General features: G+C 40.3%; 1 protein-coding gene across 1 annotated transcript; it reads right to left on the bottom strand.

Annotated features, from left to right (window-relative positions):
• Nucleotides 1-14,544: 14,544 nt before the first annotated feature.
• LOC116329992 lies at nt 14,545-18,915 on the bottom strand (the record flags this gene model as incomplete). The annotated part of the gene is made up of 7 exons (XM_039600025.1): nt 14,545-14,986; nt 15,066-15,244; nt 16,584-16,827; nt 17,054-17,199; nt 17,329-17,620; nt 17,708-17,859; nt 18,596-18,915. Coding segments are annotated over 7 exons (1,395 nt in total), but the record flags the coding sequence as incomplete, so codon positions are not given.
• Between the last annotated feature and the right edge of the window lie 237 nt (nt 18,916-19,152).

The following is a 19,152-nucleotide window of genomic DNA, read 5'->3' as shown; positions in this document are numbered from 1 at the left end:
GGATCAGCCTCCGGCTCCCCTGCAAACTTCTGCCTTGAGAGGGCATCTGCAGCAGCATTAGAACTCCCAGGTCGATACTTCACTTCAAAATCGAAAACTGACAACTGGGCGACCCATCTCTGCTCTACTGCGCCCAACTTAGCCGTTTTAAGATGGCAAAGGGAATTGTTGTCAGTGAGCACAACAAACTTCGAACCGAGTAAGTATCCCCTAAATTTCTCAGCAACAGCCCACTTCATAGCTAGTAACTCTAGCTTCATGCTGCTGTAATTATGGTCATTCCTCTCAGCCTGGCGTAGCCGGCGACTGGCATAGGCTATGACTCGCTTTGTGTCACCCTGTTGCTGATACAATACCGCCCCTAGACCATTTTGACTGGCATCTGTTTCCAGTACGAAAGGCTGTGTGAAATCAGCAAAACCAAGAATAGGGGCAGAGGAAAGTTTTCCTTCAACTCCTCAAAAGCTGAACTACACGTGGGAGTCCACATTGTATCAAAATGGCGGCCTGCCCATCCAGATCTCTTTGCACTTAAGCATTTGTTCACCAGGTCATGTAGTGGCCCTGCAGTCTGTGAGAAGCCTCTGATAAACCTCCGATAATAACTACAGAACCCTAAAAAAGACTGGAGCTCTTTGGCAGTGGTTGGGACCTTCCAGTCTTTAACAGCAGACACTTTGGATGGGTCCGTCCCCACCCCCTCAGCTGACACTTGGTGTCCCAGGAACTTCACTGTGTCCTGAAGAAAGGCACATTTTTCGAGCTTCACCTTAAGACCAGTTTCAGCCAAGCGTCTGAGTACAGTTTCAAGTCTTTGGAGATGTTCGTCAAATGTTTCAGAAAAAACTAAAATGTCATCAAGATACACAAGTAGCATCTGGAAAATGAGGTCACTCATTGTAGCCTGCATGAGTCGCTGAAATGTTGCGGGCCCGTTACACACACCGAAGGGCATCCTTACGTACTCATAAAGGCCAAAAGGGGTTGTGAATGCTGTTTTGGGCCTATCACGTTCGTGCATGGCTACCTGGTGATACCCACTTGCTAAATCTATTGTGGAGAAGAACTTAGCACCCCTCAGCGCATCAAAGCTCTCATCGATTCTTGGGAGGGGAAAAGCATCACGCCTGGTTTTTGAGTTGAGCTTCCTGTAGTCGACACACAGCCTCAGACTACCATCAACCTTTCTGACTAGCACTATCGGGGAAGCATATGGGCTAGAACTCGCTTTGATTACTCCCCTCCGTAGCAACTTGCCAATGTGTTCTCTCACTTCATTGTATTGTGTGGGGGGAATCCGTCTGTAGGGCTGTGTCACAGGTACGTCATCTGTGAGGTGTATTTCATGTTGCACTTTGTCTGTGTACCCTAGGTCTTCATCTTCTGTTGCAAATACAAATGAGTATTTTCCCAACAGCAAAGCTAGTTGTGCCTGCTGGTCTGTAGTGCCACCAACCTTAAGTTTATGTAGAATGGACTGAACATCTGTGGGTGGTTCAGGCTGCGTGCTTACGCTCACTTCATCTGTATCTGCCGAAATTCTCTGAAACTGAACTTTACACAACTGGTCATTGTCTACAGTGTCAACCTCAGTCAAAAGTCCAAGTCTAGTCCTGGGTTGCAACCAGATGTCTTCATCAGACAAGTTCATGACCTGAACAGGAAAAATATGCCTCTCTGATGTTATCAAGGTTGGCACAACTACCAAACCTCCAGGTAAAGAGACATTGCCAGGTTCAAGTAGCATTAAAGGACCTGTTTCACTGACAGTTTTGAGCCCTTTGGCCATGATGGTAGCCGCAGATGAGGCTGGGACATGGACAGCATCTTTCCCAGCAAGCCTGGCACATGAAAGTCTGTTTGCTACACTAACCGTTTGTACTCGCTGAAAAGCCTGCCTCCAGTTACTGTCAAGGTTACCCTTCATTGTGGTTTCAAACTCTCCATGTACTAGTTCTTGGCACTTTTTAATTACATTCATTCCAAGGAGACAAGGCACAGAGCAAGACTGTGCTGAATCTCGGACTATAAGAAACCCCCTTTCTGGGATTGTCAGCCCCATCGCCTCTACTTCCAGCTCCACATAGCCTACATAAGGTATCTCCAGTCCATTAGCTGCCGTGATCTTCAGCCATTCAAAGGTAGAATGGATATTTGTGTCTTCTGCTGACCAGTGTTCGTTGAAAAACCCCTCTGAGATGGTACTCACTTGACTGCCAGTGTCGAGGAGACATGATACCTCCACTCCCTGTAGTTTGATTTCTACAGTCCTACATTCCCCAACGGCCCTCTCTAAAACTACATCTTTGTTCAGTGTTTTAGTTTGTGAGCCAGTTGCCTCCCCTCGAATTGTTTGGCTCATGACAACCGAGGGCTCCAGTTTTCCTGCCCTATAGGAGACACAGGAGCAGCATCGCTAGACCCGAGTTTGATTTGTGGACATTTCCTGGCAATATGCCCAACCCCTCTGCACTTAAAACAAATCGGCTGACCATCAGGTGTAAATGCAGGCTGTGGTTTAACTCTTGGCTTGGGGTCTGGGGAGTCTGTGGGGCACGTCCACACAGTTCCCCTACAGCAGTTGATAGTGCAGTCAGTGCTTTTCCTAATTCTGCTAACTGCTCTCCCTGGTGGGCAACAGCCCGTTGCACTTCCTCTAACACTGAAGGGGGATTGTTGTTTGGAGCTGTTTTAGTTACCGAGCATTGGGCCTCTAAGGCTTCTGATTGAACCATGTGGCTTCTCAACCCTTTTGTGGAATGAGATCGGTAATCCTCCATTTCCCAAAGGAGAGCTTCATCCCTCACCTCTAGCAAACTAGAGTGTGGTCTCTCCCTGACCATTTTCCTTAGTTCACGCCTCAGAGTGGCATTCTTTAACCCTTCAATAAACTGATCCCTTAGGACAGTGTTCTCATCAGATATTGCATTTGTGGACTGTTTTACTACAGAGCTCAGTATCTGAGAAAGTGCATGGGAATAATCACGGAGATCTTCTCCATCTGCCTGCCTACGGTTGTAAAAAGACTGCAGGAGCTGTGTGACACTACGCCTCTCACCAAACGCATTTCTTAGATAGGCGAATAGATCACTTGGCCCAACTGATTGACCCCTCATACATAACCTCACTTCCTCAAGTGCTGGCCCACGCAACAATGAAAATATAAAATCACACTGTTCCTCGGTGCTCTGTTCTCTGGACCTTGTCACTCTGTCAACCTCTTCAATAAATTCTTCAACAGACCTCCCATCCTTTCCCCATTCCCCCGTAAAGACTTGGACCTGACGTTCACGTGGAACACAAATGTATGAACGGTTAAGGGCACGACTAGCACTGTCCCTTTGAGCCCTTGTTTCATCAGTTAATCTAATAAGGTCATCCCTCAACCTCGTCAGCTCCTGAAGCTGGCTTTGTATCTCATCATCTGGAGCCCTACTTGGTCCTGCCGGCTCTAATGGGCCCTGGCTGGATAAATCCCCACCACTGGCATTATCCCCAGCATCTGGAGCACTTGACATGGCGCTTCTAATTCAGTCCACAGTCCAAGCTTAGCTATAATAAGGATACTATGGGAAAAGTCCAGTTCAAGGAACAAGACAAATCTTATTCGCTGCTATCAGATTGCCAGGTCCAGATGGGTTCTGTTCCAAGCGCCGCACCAGCAACTCTGCAGGATCACCACCTCCACACGTCCTCCCGCATTGATGGTTGGTCCCTGTAGTCTTCACCACTGCCGTATTTTTTGTATTTTTAATAAAAAGAAAATAACATGCCACTGTGCCGCCAGTTGTAAGTTAGTGAAGTGAACTAAAACTCTCCTTCTGCTGCACACCCCACTCCTGGTACCAAAATTGTGTAGCCCGGGAAATGGTTAGCCACACAGGACACAATTACTGGGGTTCTTAATGTGCAGTTTTATTGTCAATGACGACTGAATAAACAAAGAAAAATGTCCTTTGACCTTTACTTTTGTCAAACAGCGGCCATATGGACCTGTACTGAACATCGACAGCACGAGAGGCAACGTGGTGAAGTAACAGAATAACCGATTAAACAAGGATGCGCCAATACAATACGAGGAATAAAGGAAACAAAATGAAATACAAAACACAAAAATACGGCAGTGGCCTCTGTATTCCACAGAAATCTCAGCTCACTTGGAATACTGGAGCACACAGACGATCTGGCAACTTATCCCTTGCATGGAGAAAATGGCGGCTCCACGCAACAATTTAACTCCTTCACAACATTCCCGTTCCACATCCACAAAAAGAGAGTAAACAGGAAGTCCCAAGATGCATTTCTTGTTAAGTTTTTTTGGAAAACTGCAGTTAACCTTAAGCACTGCCACCCCCAGTGACCACAATATGCAACTACACCAACCTATAAAGACCTTCAAGTGCACACAACATGCAGATAACAAAAGAAATAGCACAAGCAATAACATTAAATTACCCAATAACATTCTTGTCTTACCATACATGGAAACAAAGAAACAACATTTTAAGACCCCCTTTTTGAACCTTAAATGGAAAATATTATTATTAATTTACCACTCGGCTACAGATATATAAGTCACTTAGATCACTTCTAAATGTTAATGTTTGGTTTATTTCAGTGTTTTATTTGTTCCTGAGTAAACCGGTTTGGCTGTGATTACAGTTAAGCTTCATAACATGTTACTCACAGTTAAATTAAGAGGGACGGCAGTAAAACTCCGGACCTGTGACATCATCACGTACGCAGGTGTTCCAATTGTACATATCGCGAGTCTGTGCTCGCGTTCTCGGCGGGTACGTACTCACCGAGAACGCGAGTACGTACTTGCGTACTTGGGCATTGATAAACGGCCACTGATTCTGATCCGCGGGTTCGCGCTGTGTGTTTACGTCCTTGTGCAGAATCCGTGTACCTGCTCTCATTTACTGTCTTAGCTGTTTGGTGGTTGTTGAAATTTTGTGAGGTTTCACCTGAGATTCTGGCATTTCGGGCAAAATAAATTTATATTAAAAAATCGATTCAGGATTTTAATGAATCGATTTCACGTTATCCAAGCCAGAATCGATTTTAATCGATGAATCGATTATTAAAACCCACCCCTACTGGAAAGTGTTACAAAGTAATTTCTGAGGCTTTAGTACATCGTGAGAGTCATTATCCACAAATAAAAAAAAACTTGGAAAGGTGGTGAACCTGTCCAGAACCTGGCTAGCCAACAGAAAATACTCCAAGAGTACATTATGCATTCATCTGGAGGTCAAAAAAGAACCCAGAACGACATACAAAGAACTGCAGGTTTCACTTGTTTCTGTTAAGGTCAGATTTCATGATTCATCAATAAGAAAAAGACTGAAGAAAAATGCCATCGATGGGAGACTGCAAGGAGAAAACCACTGCTGACCAAAAAGAACACAAAGTCCTCTCTCACATTTGCCAGTAAACAGGCCAGTTTAGTTTTGCTCTTTCAATTTATAGTAAGTAATTTGTTCGTCATGTGATAATGTGCCTTCTCCTTGCCTCCAGTTAACTCAGCAGCCTGTGAGTCTGTCACCCATGTTAATTAGATTGTTGTGTTTAGTTAAGCTCAGCCCTGGTGCCAAGTAAAGTTTATTTCTGTATTTTCATTCATTTAAGTTAAGTCAGTAACTTTCCCTAGATTATAAAATGTGTAAATATCCCCTGATTGAATAAAGAGTGTTCACCTGGTTACTATGTCTCGCTGTATTGCCCATTTTGTTTGCTAAACTTGACACGTTAATGCTCAGGAACCTTCCAGTGTGGCTTAATTAAAACAATTCTGCAATGAAGAATGGGCCAAAATTCCTCCACAGTGATGTGGAAGACTCATTTCCAGTTATCGCAAATGCTTGATTGATTATTTTCTCAGTTTAAGGGACTGAGCTAGTTAGACATGAGGAAACAGAAGAATATAACTAAACTCAAGCCGCATTTGTAACTTAACATAGCTCCAAACTAACTGCTAACTCCGTTGAAAAGAAAAAAAGCTAACTTAAATAGTACAATAGAAATCAAAATAATGTATTTCAAGAATAGTTGTTATCAATTTCACCGTTGTGTGAATGGTCAGTCACATAGTTTCAGGAAGTTTTGGATAACTTTTTTTTCTTTATAAATTTAAAATGTTTAAAACTTTTTATATTTACTATGGTTATTTTTGTTTAATATTAACATTTGTTTGAGGATTAAAAAAATGTGTGAATATGTGCAAAAATATAAGAAAAGCTAATTAAATATTTGTGTTTTGTGTTTTTGAGTTACAACTAAAATCAGTGTCCAGTGAGTAGGGACAGGTAGTGTCACAGTATAAGACACAATGTCTTTTTTATGTATTATAAGCAGTGTTGGGCAAGTTACTTTGAAAAAGTAAAAATTATAGTTACTAGTTACTTCTTCGAAAAGGTAACTGAGTTACAAGATTCTAAAAGTAATTAATTACTTGAAAAGTAACTATTGCGTTGCTTTTAAAAAGACATGTTCAACCCCCTGGGGTCCAGGGTATAATTGGTCATTTTTGACTACTTTTGATTTTCCCTCTAAATTTCACCTTTAAAAACTATTTACTTTGCCTTGTTTGGTGTCATTCTTTTCAGCACAACCTCACGTGTCTGAATTTACAGTCATGTTTTCATTTTGACATACTGTATTAACACAATTGATCTAAAATCAGACAAAAAACATAAAATCCGAGTAGAATGTTATATTTTTTACTGTAACAACCATAAACATGTTTAATGAATCATATTTCATAACTTTAAATGCAAATATAAATTGTCAATTTTAAATTCATATGCACAGGTTTTGCAAACAACAAAGTTATTTGCACCCATTTACCTTTTACCCTTTTTTAAATAACCATTTCAAACTATTTACAGAACAATCAGCTGTTCTTCAATAAGATGCCACCAAATTATTTGTGCCACTCCAAAAAAATAATTTCTGTCCACTATAAAGGAGAACATCACAGCCTGATACCTGCAGGTCTGACAGCAGCAGGTGTATCACTGCTGTTTCTACCTGGAGACAGCAGTCGCCTCATTGTTCTGACACGCAACACAAAACTATCCACAACACTACACACTAACTACAAAAGACAGCACATTAACTACACACTCCAAACACGCTTAACGTCACAAATCTCTGACATCTCAAAACTCTCTCTCTCTCTCTCTCTCTCTCTCTCGCCCTCACTCCTCAAACTTCCCCCTCTTCCTAAACAACCAAATGTCATGTTGCCATATCATTTTTGATTGGTCGACATGGTACATTTTTCCAACAACATTAAAGGGCTGTTTTTTTGTTTTATCTTTTTATTTTTTGGTCATAAGCACAGAGTGCTTGCTAGCGCTGTCCTTAGGCGTTAAACATGACGAAACTATTGAGGAAAAAAACGCCGCGTATATATTGTTTATCTCTGGTTTTACGTGGCCTATCAACACAATTTAAAAACTGGTATATATCACCTTGTTTCTATGTCATCTTGAAGTGGTCATGTGATTTGCTTACCATGACTACTTTATTCTTCCTCAGTCAAACAGCAGCACTCATGCGATTGTTTTACCCCCTAGCTCCAGGTGTTGTGCCAAAAAGTGATCGTCTGCTAGAAAGTGTTTGGAGAGCACGGAGCTTTTTAAATTGTAGCGCCCAGATTACTTACAGGTACTTCCGTGCAACTGATATAAGATGCGTTAAGCTGAACACAGCTTCAGCCGTCTGTTTGTTGAAAAATAGTAACGCGACCGCACCGCATTTTCTTGTTAGTAACGGTAACGGCGTTGTAATGATAGAAATAGTAATTAGTTAGATTATTCGTTACTGAAAAAAGTAACGCCGTTAGTAACACTGTTACTTGTAATGCAGGTCATATTGACTTCAATAAATCCCTGTAGCATTGTAAAGCCTACAGAAATGGAAATGTGAAAAAAGTGATGCACACAGTTACATATGTGACAGAGTAACTTATGTGTTTTGGCCATGATCTGATGGTAAAATCATTTTTTATTTAATTTATTTTTATTAGGCCTTTTATGAATGAAGCATGCATTTCTTCCGAGCTGTCAAATTTATCAAGAAAACAGATTTGTCAGTCAACAGGACCACAAAGAGTCCCCAGCAATTTCCAGCAGATTAATTTGCCTGTACATAAAAATACAGATTTTTATTCAGCTGCATCTGAGACAGTTTCATTTTATTACGAATGTAACTTTGCTCTATCATTGGCTGTGCTTTTCAAAGTCAAATTTATTTATTTATTTTTTTTAATTTTCTTTGTTCAGTCACTGATATGTGGTAGTTTGCACTTAACAAATATGGACCACAATGTTCTGATTGTAGAAGAAAAATTTACCTGCCAGTGTTCCAGATGTTAATGTTAACATGATGGAAATGCCTGTTGACATATAGACATTAAAAACATTTAAATAACTGAATTATTTTTGAATGATCTCACTGATGTGTACATAAATGCCGTCATCTTCATTTTAACTTTGTTTCTTTTTTTAAAGAAAATTTAAGATATTTTAACTTACCAATGAAGCTCCAATTATGACTCCCACTCATGGCTTTAGAAAGTATCCAAGTTAAATTTATTATAGCATTAATTAAAACACAGTAATTACTGATACACCAACTGGCAGGTAGACTGACTTACTACCAGTCTCATATTAAACTCCTCTATTTGTTTTGATCACCAAGAATATGCAAATTTTTAGTCAGTAATGTTTGCATGAATAAAAACACACCCAAACTGACATCTTCTTCTTCAGACCAAATCTTTCCACTGCATGTTTCTACGATTCAAATATTTTATTTGTTATATTTTTCCACTTGCCTTATTACACATTTTAATTGGTTTCTTCGATCACTACTTTCAAAGACACATAAGCTAAAAAACTACTGGACTTGTCTTTTCTCTCCTATTGAATTATACATGCACAGGAGAGATAAAAACGTTGATGGCCAAGGTGTGCTCATTCTCTTCTTAACCCCTCTCTCAACAATTAGAACAAAACTACCATCAGCTCAGACTACTCCTGTAATTAACGTCTAAATTGTGAACATTCCCTTCTCAACCGTTTGTGAGACATTAAAGGTAAAAACATGACGAAAAATCCATCTGACATGGTCCCAGTTTCCCCAGTAGGTACTCTGCCCCCCCCTCCCTCCACCCCCCCTCTGTGTGTCCGTGTTTGGGACAGTTGTGGGCAGGACTCACCTTGAGGTCCTGCCCACAACTCCTTATTAAGGCGGCAGTTGACAGACATTCATCACTGGATCGTTGAGCCACCTTGTTAATGTACCCCGGCTCATCCCAGTCAAAATTAAATGTATTCATTGTGACTTCTGGCAGTAATTGTGTTGTTCCCCTGTGCACAGGTCAGCCTTGGTGTTCTGTCCCCGGTGAATGCTGAGAGACAGCGTACCTGTGTGACGAGTGAGAGTTATCGTGTCTTTTGGACTGGATGTCCCTCGGGATCATCCTCAGGATTAACCTTGCACTGCATCTTGTAATGTTTCTTTTTACCTGTGAATGAACCTTCTAATTCTTAGATGCGAGTCCCACTTCTGAGTCCTGCTCACCTGCTCTAGACACAACACCATTTTAGTTTGAATAGCCCCCTCACCCTCCTGGTTCCATCTGAACTTTGTATTGCCTGCTAGGTAATACTTATTGAATCAGGGATTAGGACTTTTTAAACAGAGAGCTTGTCCAGACTTGCTGTATTGGGGTCCTGGTCCCACCAGATGGACAGTACCTTCTAATGATTCAATAATGGCACACCAGATGGATTTAGAGAAACATCAAAGAAAATGATGCAATTTTGGTTTTTCTCATTTATATTCAAAACTTTATTTGTTTTTGTTTAAATAAGTGATAAATAAATAAATTTAAGACAATGTTTATAAAATAAATGCTCTATGCATGAATGTCAGAAATTATGTGTCACAGTGGGTTTTGGTTGCCATTTGTGGTCCAGTGAGTTCCTGATTAGGATCTGTGACCCCAAGATAATTTCCATTATACCATCTTGTCTGTTGATGACGGTGACAACACTGTTTTTATAAACAGCCAACAAGTCTGTTCTCCATCAGGGACCCAGATCTTCTGCAGTATGAGTATAGCATCTACTCTCTGGAGAGCCCATAGAATGGCCCATAGCACATCGAGGACTGTTTAAAGGCACATTTTGAAGCGGTTCCACTAGATTGTAGAAAGGTTTAAAAACGCACTAATCAGTATTTGGCACGTGTGTTTCAGTAAATCAAATCCAGTCACTTAACACTAGGTTTACTATCCTGCGCAAATTTGCGTAACTTCCCTAAACCCAACACCCCCTAGAATTACTGGCTTTTTTATTTTCTGGTGCAAGTCCCGAGGTGTTAAGCACCCCTGCTGAGATTTTCACAGGTCGTCAGCTTGTTTCTCCTCCAGCTTTTGTTGTGCAAACCACCCATTATCCTTGAGGCCTGGCACATTTGCATTTGCTCACTCAGAGTTGCTCAGATCCAAGGCAGGCCAAACCTCTGTGTTACAACTTTCAGAAATGCCTGGTAGAAATGCTTCAACTTACTCATGAGATTTTGACCACATTTCTTGCGGAAGTCACAGCTATACTGAATGCACAACCGTTGTTGCCAGCTGCAAGAAATGCTTGGTAGGGAACAGCTGTTCCCTACCAAGGTTCGTTGTCCATTCACACAGTATATAGAGATTGAAAATGTGACGTCATTGAGGGGTAAAACCGCAAAGGATTGTGGGAACCCAAGGCAAGAGGTACTAGCGCACGCAGGCTTTCAATTGAAATAAGTTACACAGCGATAAAAAGAAACAAAAAATGCCAAGAACCTGTTGTATTATTAACTGCACAAGCCGGGCGAACGACAGCCGCGTGAAGTCGACGGGAAATGCGTTTGGTTTTTATCGGATTCATCAGATTTTTGTCTCAGTGATTGCCCAGTACGATTACAGCATACAATATTATTATCACTGCTACATTTCTGTAATGCATACCATATATTCTTTGCACTACTAATTAATTACCGTGAGCTAAAAGGTCCTATTTATAAACGGTTCACGAATGTGTATTTATGAAGACGATTTGTGAGACAGGTAAACTTACCGTTGCAGCGTCACGATGGTCTTGTGCTCAACACGGTGCATTTCTAGGTCCTGTACCCATCCGTCCGTGAACTGCACCTGGGCCTGTTGCAGTGACCTGAAGTTACTAAAACGTCATGAGTGTATGCACTCACCCAAGAACCATGTAATTATAAATCTGAGCGTGGTTAAAGTTGGGCAGCACGCTGATGTCTTTTGTCCATTCTGTGTGCTCGTAAGGGTCTAACCCTTTCACTCCTTTGATTTTTTCCAAGTACCTTTTCTTTGCCTTTTCCTCGAGTCTGTCTTTGTACGGACCGGCATTGTTCTCCTTCGTTTTGTACATTATTTTTTGGTGAGAAAAGAAAAAGCAAGACGGTATTGGAACGTGAGAAAAAACGTTTTGCGGTGCTGCAAATGCTTGCATTTGATGCGGTAATTTAAATGTCCTGCCTTCACCTCCCGGCATGCAATGCGCGAAAGTCACGTGGTCTGTCAATCTCTATTGCAACCAAGCCAGACAAATTTGGGATCAAGTTCTGGATGGCCACGGATTTGGACACCAAATATGTCTGCAGTGCATCTCCTTACTTGGGAAAGGACCCCAGTCGTCAGAAGGGAGAGAGGCTGGCAGAGAACATGGTCATGAAACTGATGGAGCCGTTTTTGGATGATGGGAGAAATGTCACAACGGACAATTTCTTTACTTCACTGTCACTGTCGCACAGACTGCTGCAGCGCAAAACAACGTTACTGGGCACGGTGAATAAAGTCCGGCGTGAAAGTAAAGTAAAGTCCACACTGGGGGTAGTATTATATGAGTATTGTGGGCTTTCTGCTAAAACTGAACATGTAAGTCTTTTTTAAAAGTTCCCTTAAAATATATCAAACACATAATGACTGGTTACACTGTTGATTAAAATTCTTGTAGAGATCTGATTTAAGAACAACTTAAAATAGTCTCATGAACATTGAAATATTGTACTAATGATTCTAGAATAAATATCCCAATGAAAGTCTTAGAAGCTAACTCCGATGACAATATAATGCCATATCTAATATATTTACCATTATCATCAAACATCAAAGAAAAAGATCTCATGAATTTTTTCTTTACTTTCACTTATCTCTGGTGAATTTCCAGCTGAGATTCCAGCAACATCTGGCCTGGTGTCGAATTCTGCTTTGTTCTGCATCAATTTAATCATTCCTTTATTTTCTATTTATTTAATGAGGGAGTGAATTCTTTAGATTTAGGTTCTCCTTGGTAAAAGTGTGCTGGGCTGACATAGGCAGCAATCAAGCATGTTTTCAGCTCCAGGAGAAACTGGAACTCCTGAAAGAAACCTGTGTAAGAACGGGTGAATCCGGTCTTTAAGTGATGACGTGACAAATTCTGCTTCCGGGCCCAAAGTAGTCTGCATTTAATAAGGCTGTTGTGTTTTTAACATGTTTTAAAGCTTTGTATCTTGTTCTATTTAATCTCAACAAGCCCCTAAAAACAGTCAGTGATCACTGTCGGCTTCTCTCGGTTTTTATTACTGCTAATCATTTTAAAGCTCAGTTTTTAAACCCTTACGATGTAACTACAGCCCAGCCCATGCAGCAGTATATTAATGACTAATCTCGTATTGTGGATGGATTATCTCGGTGGTTCTCCTGACTGACGTTTGGTCCGTTTAAAGCATCCTGCCATGCGATTGCATTTGCCCCTAACCATTGGGAACCCTCACATTAACTTTTATCGAGTGGAAAAAAGTCCTCCGTTAGCGTTCGTCCTCCAGCTTTACTGTTTATGTTATGCTAACATAGCTTTGTCATGCTAGCGATCACGTAGCACATCGTTATATACCAGCTAGCCCCACTTCAGTAACCCTACAAATGTCACTGCTGTTTACTTCCCTATCTTCATTTATGTTGGAAGTGATAGCAGAGCTGTACGTTTTAATTTGTTTCATAAATCTCTCAGTCAGAACATGCTATATTATATTTAGATGGGAGCTAGCGAGCTAACTCCCTGCTAACTTCTAACTCGGTTAAATATCATAAATTCTGTTTTCATGGATGCCTGGATGTTAAACTTAATTGTTACACCTTGTAGAGCAGCCACAGTGATCATTTTATTACAGATGAAAGAATTTAGACAGTTTTTCAACTCTCAGTAATGCTGCAGTGATCATTTGACTTAGGGACCTGCAGCAGAGTTTGGGCCCAGAAATGGCTAATGACGTCAGACTTAAAGACCGGATAAAGAACATGCAAACTCCACAAAGAAGGGCTCCACCTAAGTTTAGAACCCAGAAACTTCTTGCTGTGATGCAGCAGTGCTAGTCACTGAGCCATACTATTACTACAATGACGATTATTCATATTATTGTTATAAGAATTACATCATTAAATACAAGACATTTTTCACATACCAGTGAAGTGCCCAATACTCATATTTGCCTACAAACACGCCCTTCTGGTTCTTATCTATATATGACCCCCTCCCCCCGGTTCTACAAGCTGTTCGTTCTCGTTTCCATGCCCCACCGTCCCTCCCCTTTTTAATTCTTTTGCTTCTTCACTTCTCACTAGTACATGGGGATCTGGAGCCGCCGCCAGTCCCCTCCGATGCCTTCCCCAAACCACAGCTCAGTCCATGTTTAAGCCATTTGCCTTTATCTACTAAAAAACACTGAGGACGTGGGCCCAGCTAGTGAAATATTTATTATATTCAATTAAACACAGTGATTAGTGATACACGTTAAATGACAGGCAGACTTTCTTGTTACTTCTGTAGTTTTCTTATGAGGATCACCAATCACATACGGGACTCTTTTATTTGTTTTGCTTCATGAGCACACTCACATTCATGACACACGTATGTTTAAGCAGACTGCTTCCACAAACAAACAAAAAGGTTCAGATCAATAGTTTTAAAACCTTTCTACAACCATAATACATCATATCCTGTATCTGTTGGACTCGCCCAGGAGTCTATACACCTTTAGGCCTGGAAGGCTCTTTACCTTCTTACCATCAGACTGAGACTTCTGCATTTGGAAGACTTCAATTAACTTTTCCTTTTTTTTTACTTTTTGCCACTCAATGTAAAGCAATATTTCATGAATATTGCAATGTATATTCATTGTGTTTTAATAGATCACTGTATTGTTACCACTGCAGACAAGAACCAAGATGGGGGATGGATTAGTTATGTAAGTTGATGTTATTTGTTTAAACCTTTGAGCATCTTGTTAGAACTGTAAATTGATTTGATTTATTGTAATTATTTGTCCTTATTTTTGATGTATATATATATATATATATATATATATATATATATATATATATATATATAAAAGCATCCATCCATTAAATCCATCTTATCATTGTTAAACAAAACACATCCACATTACATTTTGTCACAAACTAATCTTTATCACACAACACAACAGCTCATTAAACTTTTTTCCAACCCAGGTGATTATAGAAGAGAAAATAAGAGTAAGTTCATCACTTTGGTCTATACTACAGATACTATAGTGTACTATACTATAACTTAAGACCTAGTTATTGCAGGCATTTATTGCTATATATAATGCAAAGGAATAAGCTCACGTGCTTTTTATAAATATAAATATAATAATTCCCATAAGCAATACTACAAACCATACAGCAGTGTTTGTATAGTGTTTGTAAACAGTGTTTTATGCATTTACTGAATTTTTGCCAGAATTTAAAGGAGTACAAAAAGGTTTTAAGTCATAACTATTTCTAACAAAAACCATGCATCACAGTTTATACTGTGTCATCTCCTTTACTATGGACTTGTTGGATCCTTGGTGCTGGAGAAATAAACTCTCTGCACAGCATCATCAGCACCTGAAAGATAATGAGTTACAGTTAAATCAAAGTAATGCATAATAATTGCACACAAGCCTTAACATGGTGTAAGTAAAACCTGATTGGCAGATGAAGTTGAGGTTCTCCTCACAGGGCTGGTCCTGCCAGAGGAAGTTCTCTGTGCTGGCCACGCCTCCACAGGTGCTGGAGTAGCTGTCAGGAACAAAATCTTGTGGCCAATTTAAGAAATTCATGGAATATCCAGACATCCAGAACCACTCGTCTCCTCTGAGGGATCTGTTAGACAGAGAAAAATATGTGAACAGATTTAAACTGAATGGAAAAACTGCAATTGATGGAGCATAGGCAGCACCTGTTTACACTGAGTTACACAAAAGCTACATGATTGATAATTATGTTCAAAATAACAACATATATTACTAATATGCATGGTCAGGCAGACACTAAAAACATTTTGTTGACTGATTCTGCAAGCTCAAGGCTGGCCTTTCCGGTATAACTTTTCAGTCCAGACGGAGTAAAAAAGAAAATAAGAAGAATTTCACTACAAAAAAAGAGGAATTTTATCATTTTTCCTTAAGTGTACAAATCAACCAATAGAAAATTCTTTCCAAATTTTTGTGGATTAAATAATGTGGATTAAATAACTGCCACCCTTATGTTAGAGCAGGTTTGCTGTTGTCTGGGAAAGGCAGCAGTGCAAATGAGAAAACACAACAACACGAAGCATCTGACTTATAGATTTGCAGTTCCATATCGCCCCATTAGAGCACTTCGCTCTCGTACTGCAGGCCTACTTGTTGTTCCTAGGTCATTTAAAAGTAGAATGGGAGGGAGAGCCTTCAGTTTTCAGGCCCCTCTTCTGTGGAACCAGCTTCCAGTTTGGATTCGGGAGACAGACACTATCTCTACTTTCAAGATTAGGCTTAAAACTTTCCTTTTTGCTAAAGCATATAGTTAGGGCTGGATCAGGTGACCCTGAATCCTCCCTTAGCTATGCTGTAATAGACGTAGGCTTCCCATGATGCATTGAGTATTTCTTCTTCAGTCACCTTTCTCACTCACTATGTGTTAATAGACCTCTCTGCATTGAATCACACTTGTTATTAATCTCTGTCTCTCTTCCACAGCATGTCTTCATCCTGTCTTCCTTCTCTCACCCCAACCGGTCGCAGCAGATAGCCGTCCCTCCCTGAGCCAAAGTGCTTGCTCATAGGGGGTCATATGATTGTTGGGTTTTTCTTTGTACGTATTATTGTAGGGTCTACTTTACAATAAAAAGCGCCTTGAGGCAACTATTGTTGTGATTTGGTGCTATATAATAAAATTTTAATTGTTATCAGAGATAATTTCTTCCTTGAACCATTGGTAGTTATTTTCATTTTCTTCATACATTGTTCACATTTCTTTCTAGCTTTTCTTGTTTTGATTTTGTTATTTGATTTGGTTGTTTCTTCTATTTCTTTGGGGTCATCTGACATTTATTTCTAGTTCTTTAATAGATTTTTTTTTATTTATTAAACTTGCGATTGGAGAGCTGCACCATATATTATGTCATGCTGATTCACTGATCTGTAGATATACATCAAGTAAATGTATTTATAGCTTTCTGTACCTGCGCAGTCCCAGCCAGACGTGGTCTGTGAGGGAAAAAGGAATGAGGCCCAGCAGCTGCTCCAACTCGCTTTGCTCCTGTTGGCTGTGAAGGCTGAGCAGGTCCCAGTAATAACGTCTACAGTACATCAGAGCATCAGACCAGCAGAGCCTCTCTCCCACCACCGTCACGTTCCTGCCACCAAGCTGCAAACTCACGGGTGGAGGAGGTGTGGGAGGAGGTGGAGGAATGACAACGTCTGGCACTGCAGGGAAGTATTTTTATTAGAAACCATATTTGTTTTTTATTGTTTTCCTTTTAGTTTAACATGTTAAATTGCAATGTTCTGTAGTAAAATTGTACAAAGAAAGCTAAAAGGTCAGCAAATATAAAATATAAGAAAAAAAGCATAACAACAGTAAAAATGTTACCATAATTTCGGCACACACAATAACCAAATAACTTCCAGAAATAACATCCCAAGACCCTACCACATAGAGAAGCAAACACCTCCACTTCACACAGGGTCATATATCTCTTAATTCCTGGTATGATCACATTAATGTAGCGACCTTCCATTTCATTACACTGGAATGTGTATATTGGTGTACCCGCTAATGATTTGATCATGCCACAACTGGTGGATTTAGAGAAAAAAAAGAACATGTCAGTTTTGATTTCTAATCTATGTTCAAACATTAGTTTGTTGTACAGAAAAAAAAATTACCTAATGATTATGGAGAAATGTTCAGAAATCATGTCTCACCTGGGGTTTTGTGTACCATTTTGTTCCAGCGAGTTCCCAATCAAGATCTGTGCCCCAAGAATCCTTTCTGTATAACCATCTTGTCTGTTGATGATGGTGACAGCACTGACTTTATAGACAGCCAGCAAGTCTACTCTCCACCAGGGACCCAGGTCTTCTAAAGTACGTGTACAGCATTCTGCCACCAAGTTTCCATTTCTGCATCCATCGACACCTTTTGAAGGCCCATATGCTGCACTAACGGATGACTGTACTGTTTCTCTGTTTAAGGCAACGTTTTGAAGCGGCTCCACTAAATTGTTGAAAGGAAAAAACGGACATGAATCAGTATCAGTCAGATGTTTTTCAGTAGATCAGATCCAGTCACTTAAAGCTCTACCTGCTGGGGCAGCATACACCTCCACTTCACACAGGGTGAGAGTCTTCTTCTGTCCAGGAAGAAACACGTTCACAAAGCGACCCTCCATGCTGCCTCCATCACACTGGTATGTGTAGGTTTTACCCGCATTGATATGTGAGATGGAAGCACACCTGACAGCAGAAAGTGTGGGGGCAGCATTATGTTAGTATTGTGAAGTTCATGTTAAGGAGGTATTAAACCACGATTCTTTTGTCCCCATGATAGAACAGAGAAAACCCGACTCATAGTGGTCAAAACATTTTATATTTCTTTTATTTCAATCATCTTCCAGAAGAGAGAGACCCCTGCACAGCCCAAATGCCAGTTGCAGGATCTCTAACATTACAAGCTCAACATGTGTCTTATATGGTATTATTTCGGTACTTCAGACGTCACACACGTCACACGTGACACACACAGTTTCTACTACAGAACTCCTTCTACTCAGTTCCTCTTTTCTGTGTCTGATTTATTAATATGCCTGTGCACTAAAACTTCCTGTGCAGCTTGCAATAACTTCCCCTTTCTAAGGTATGTTGCCAGGGCAACCTGTCTAAACTTAGTTTCACTCTGTCTGCTCCTCATATTCTGCAAAAAACATGCAGTTTCTGGTCAGCCTGTGACCTAGTCAAGTCTGGGCCTCTCATAAAACAATCTAATGAGCAGATACGCATTAAAAAATATCTATTTATTTCTTAACAGAGGTAACAAAGAGTCCTGAACTAGAAAAACAACAATCAGCATGTGGTGGATAATATGTAGACTCTAATCTCTGAAACATTTGTTTGTTTGTTTTATTTTCATTCTAAAATAAATCAAACAAACAAAAATCATAATGAATATTGACTTATATAAAGTCATCATCACCTGGGATTATTGTTTCCATTGTTCTCCAGTGAGTTTCCTATTCTGATCTCAGCTCCATCCAGTCTTTCAGCACAGCAGTCTCCTCTGTTGGTGACTTTTACAGCAGTGACTGTAAAGCTTCGCTGCAGGTCCACCCTCCACCAGGGGTTGGTCTCATCTTCAGCCGTGTGGCTACAGAACCCATTGCTGTAGAACGAGATCCGTCTGCCATCGATGGCTTTGGATGCCGTGGCAAAAGAGAGTGTAGATGACTGGGTAGCTTCTCCTTTGAGTGCCACATTGGGTAATGGGTATCCTTGAAGGAAAACCAAGAAGACAATAATTTATTTTGGTTGGCCTGTCACACCCCTTATTGATATAAAAAATAAATAAATTTAAAAAAATAAAAGGATTAAAGCATCATTATGTTTTTTCAGTAATCAAAAACACGCTGACATGAAAGCCGTCATTTGTCCTTTGACTCAGTGAATTACAGTCTTCTGTATCAGCATCAGAATTAAAGGTGTTTACCGTAGTACACTTCAACCTCACAGAGATTTAGGGCCTTCGCACTTCCT

The sequence above is a fragment of the Oreochromis aureus genome, linkage group 3, assembly GCF_013358895.1.
Source record: "Oreochromis aureus strain Israel breed Guangdong linkage group 3, ZZ_aureus, whole genome shotgun sequence".
Classification (NCBI taxonomy): Eukaryota; Metazoa; Chordata; class Actinopteri; order Cichliformes; family Cichlidae; genus Oreochromis; species Oreochromis aureus.
This window is presented reverse-complemented; position numbering and strand designations above follow the sequence as displayed.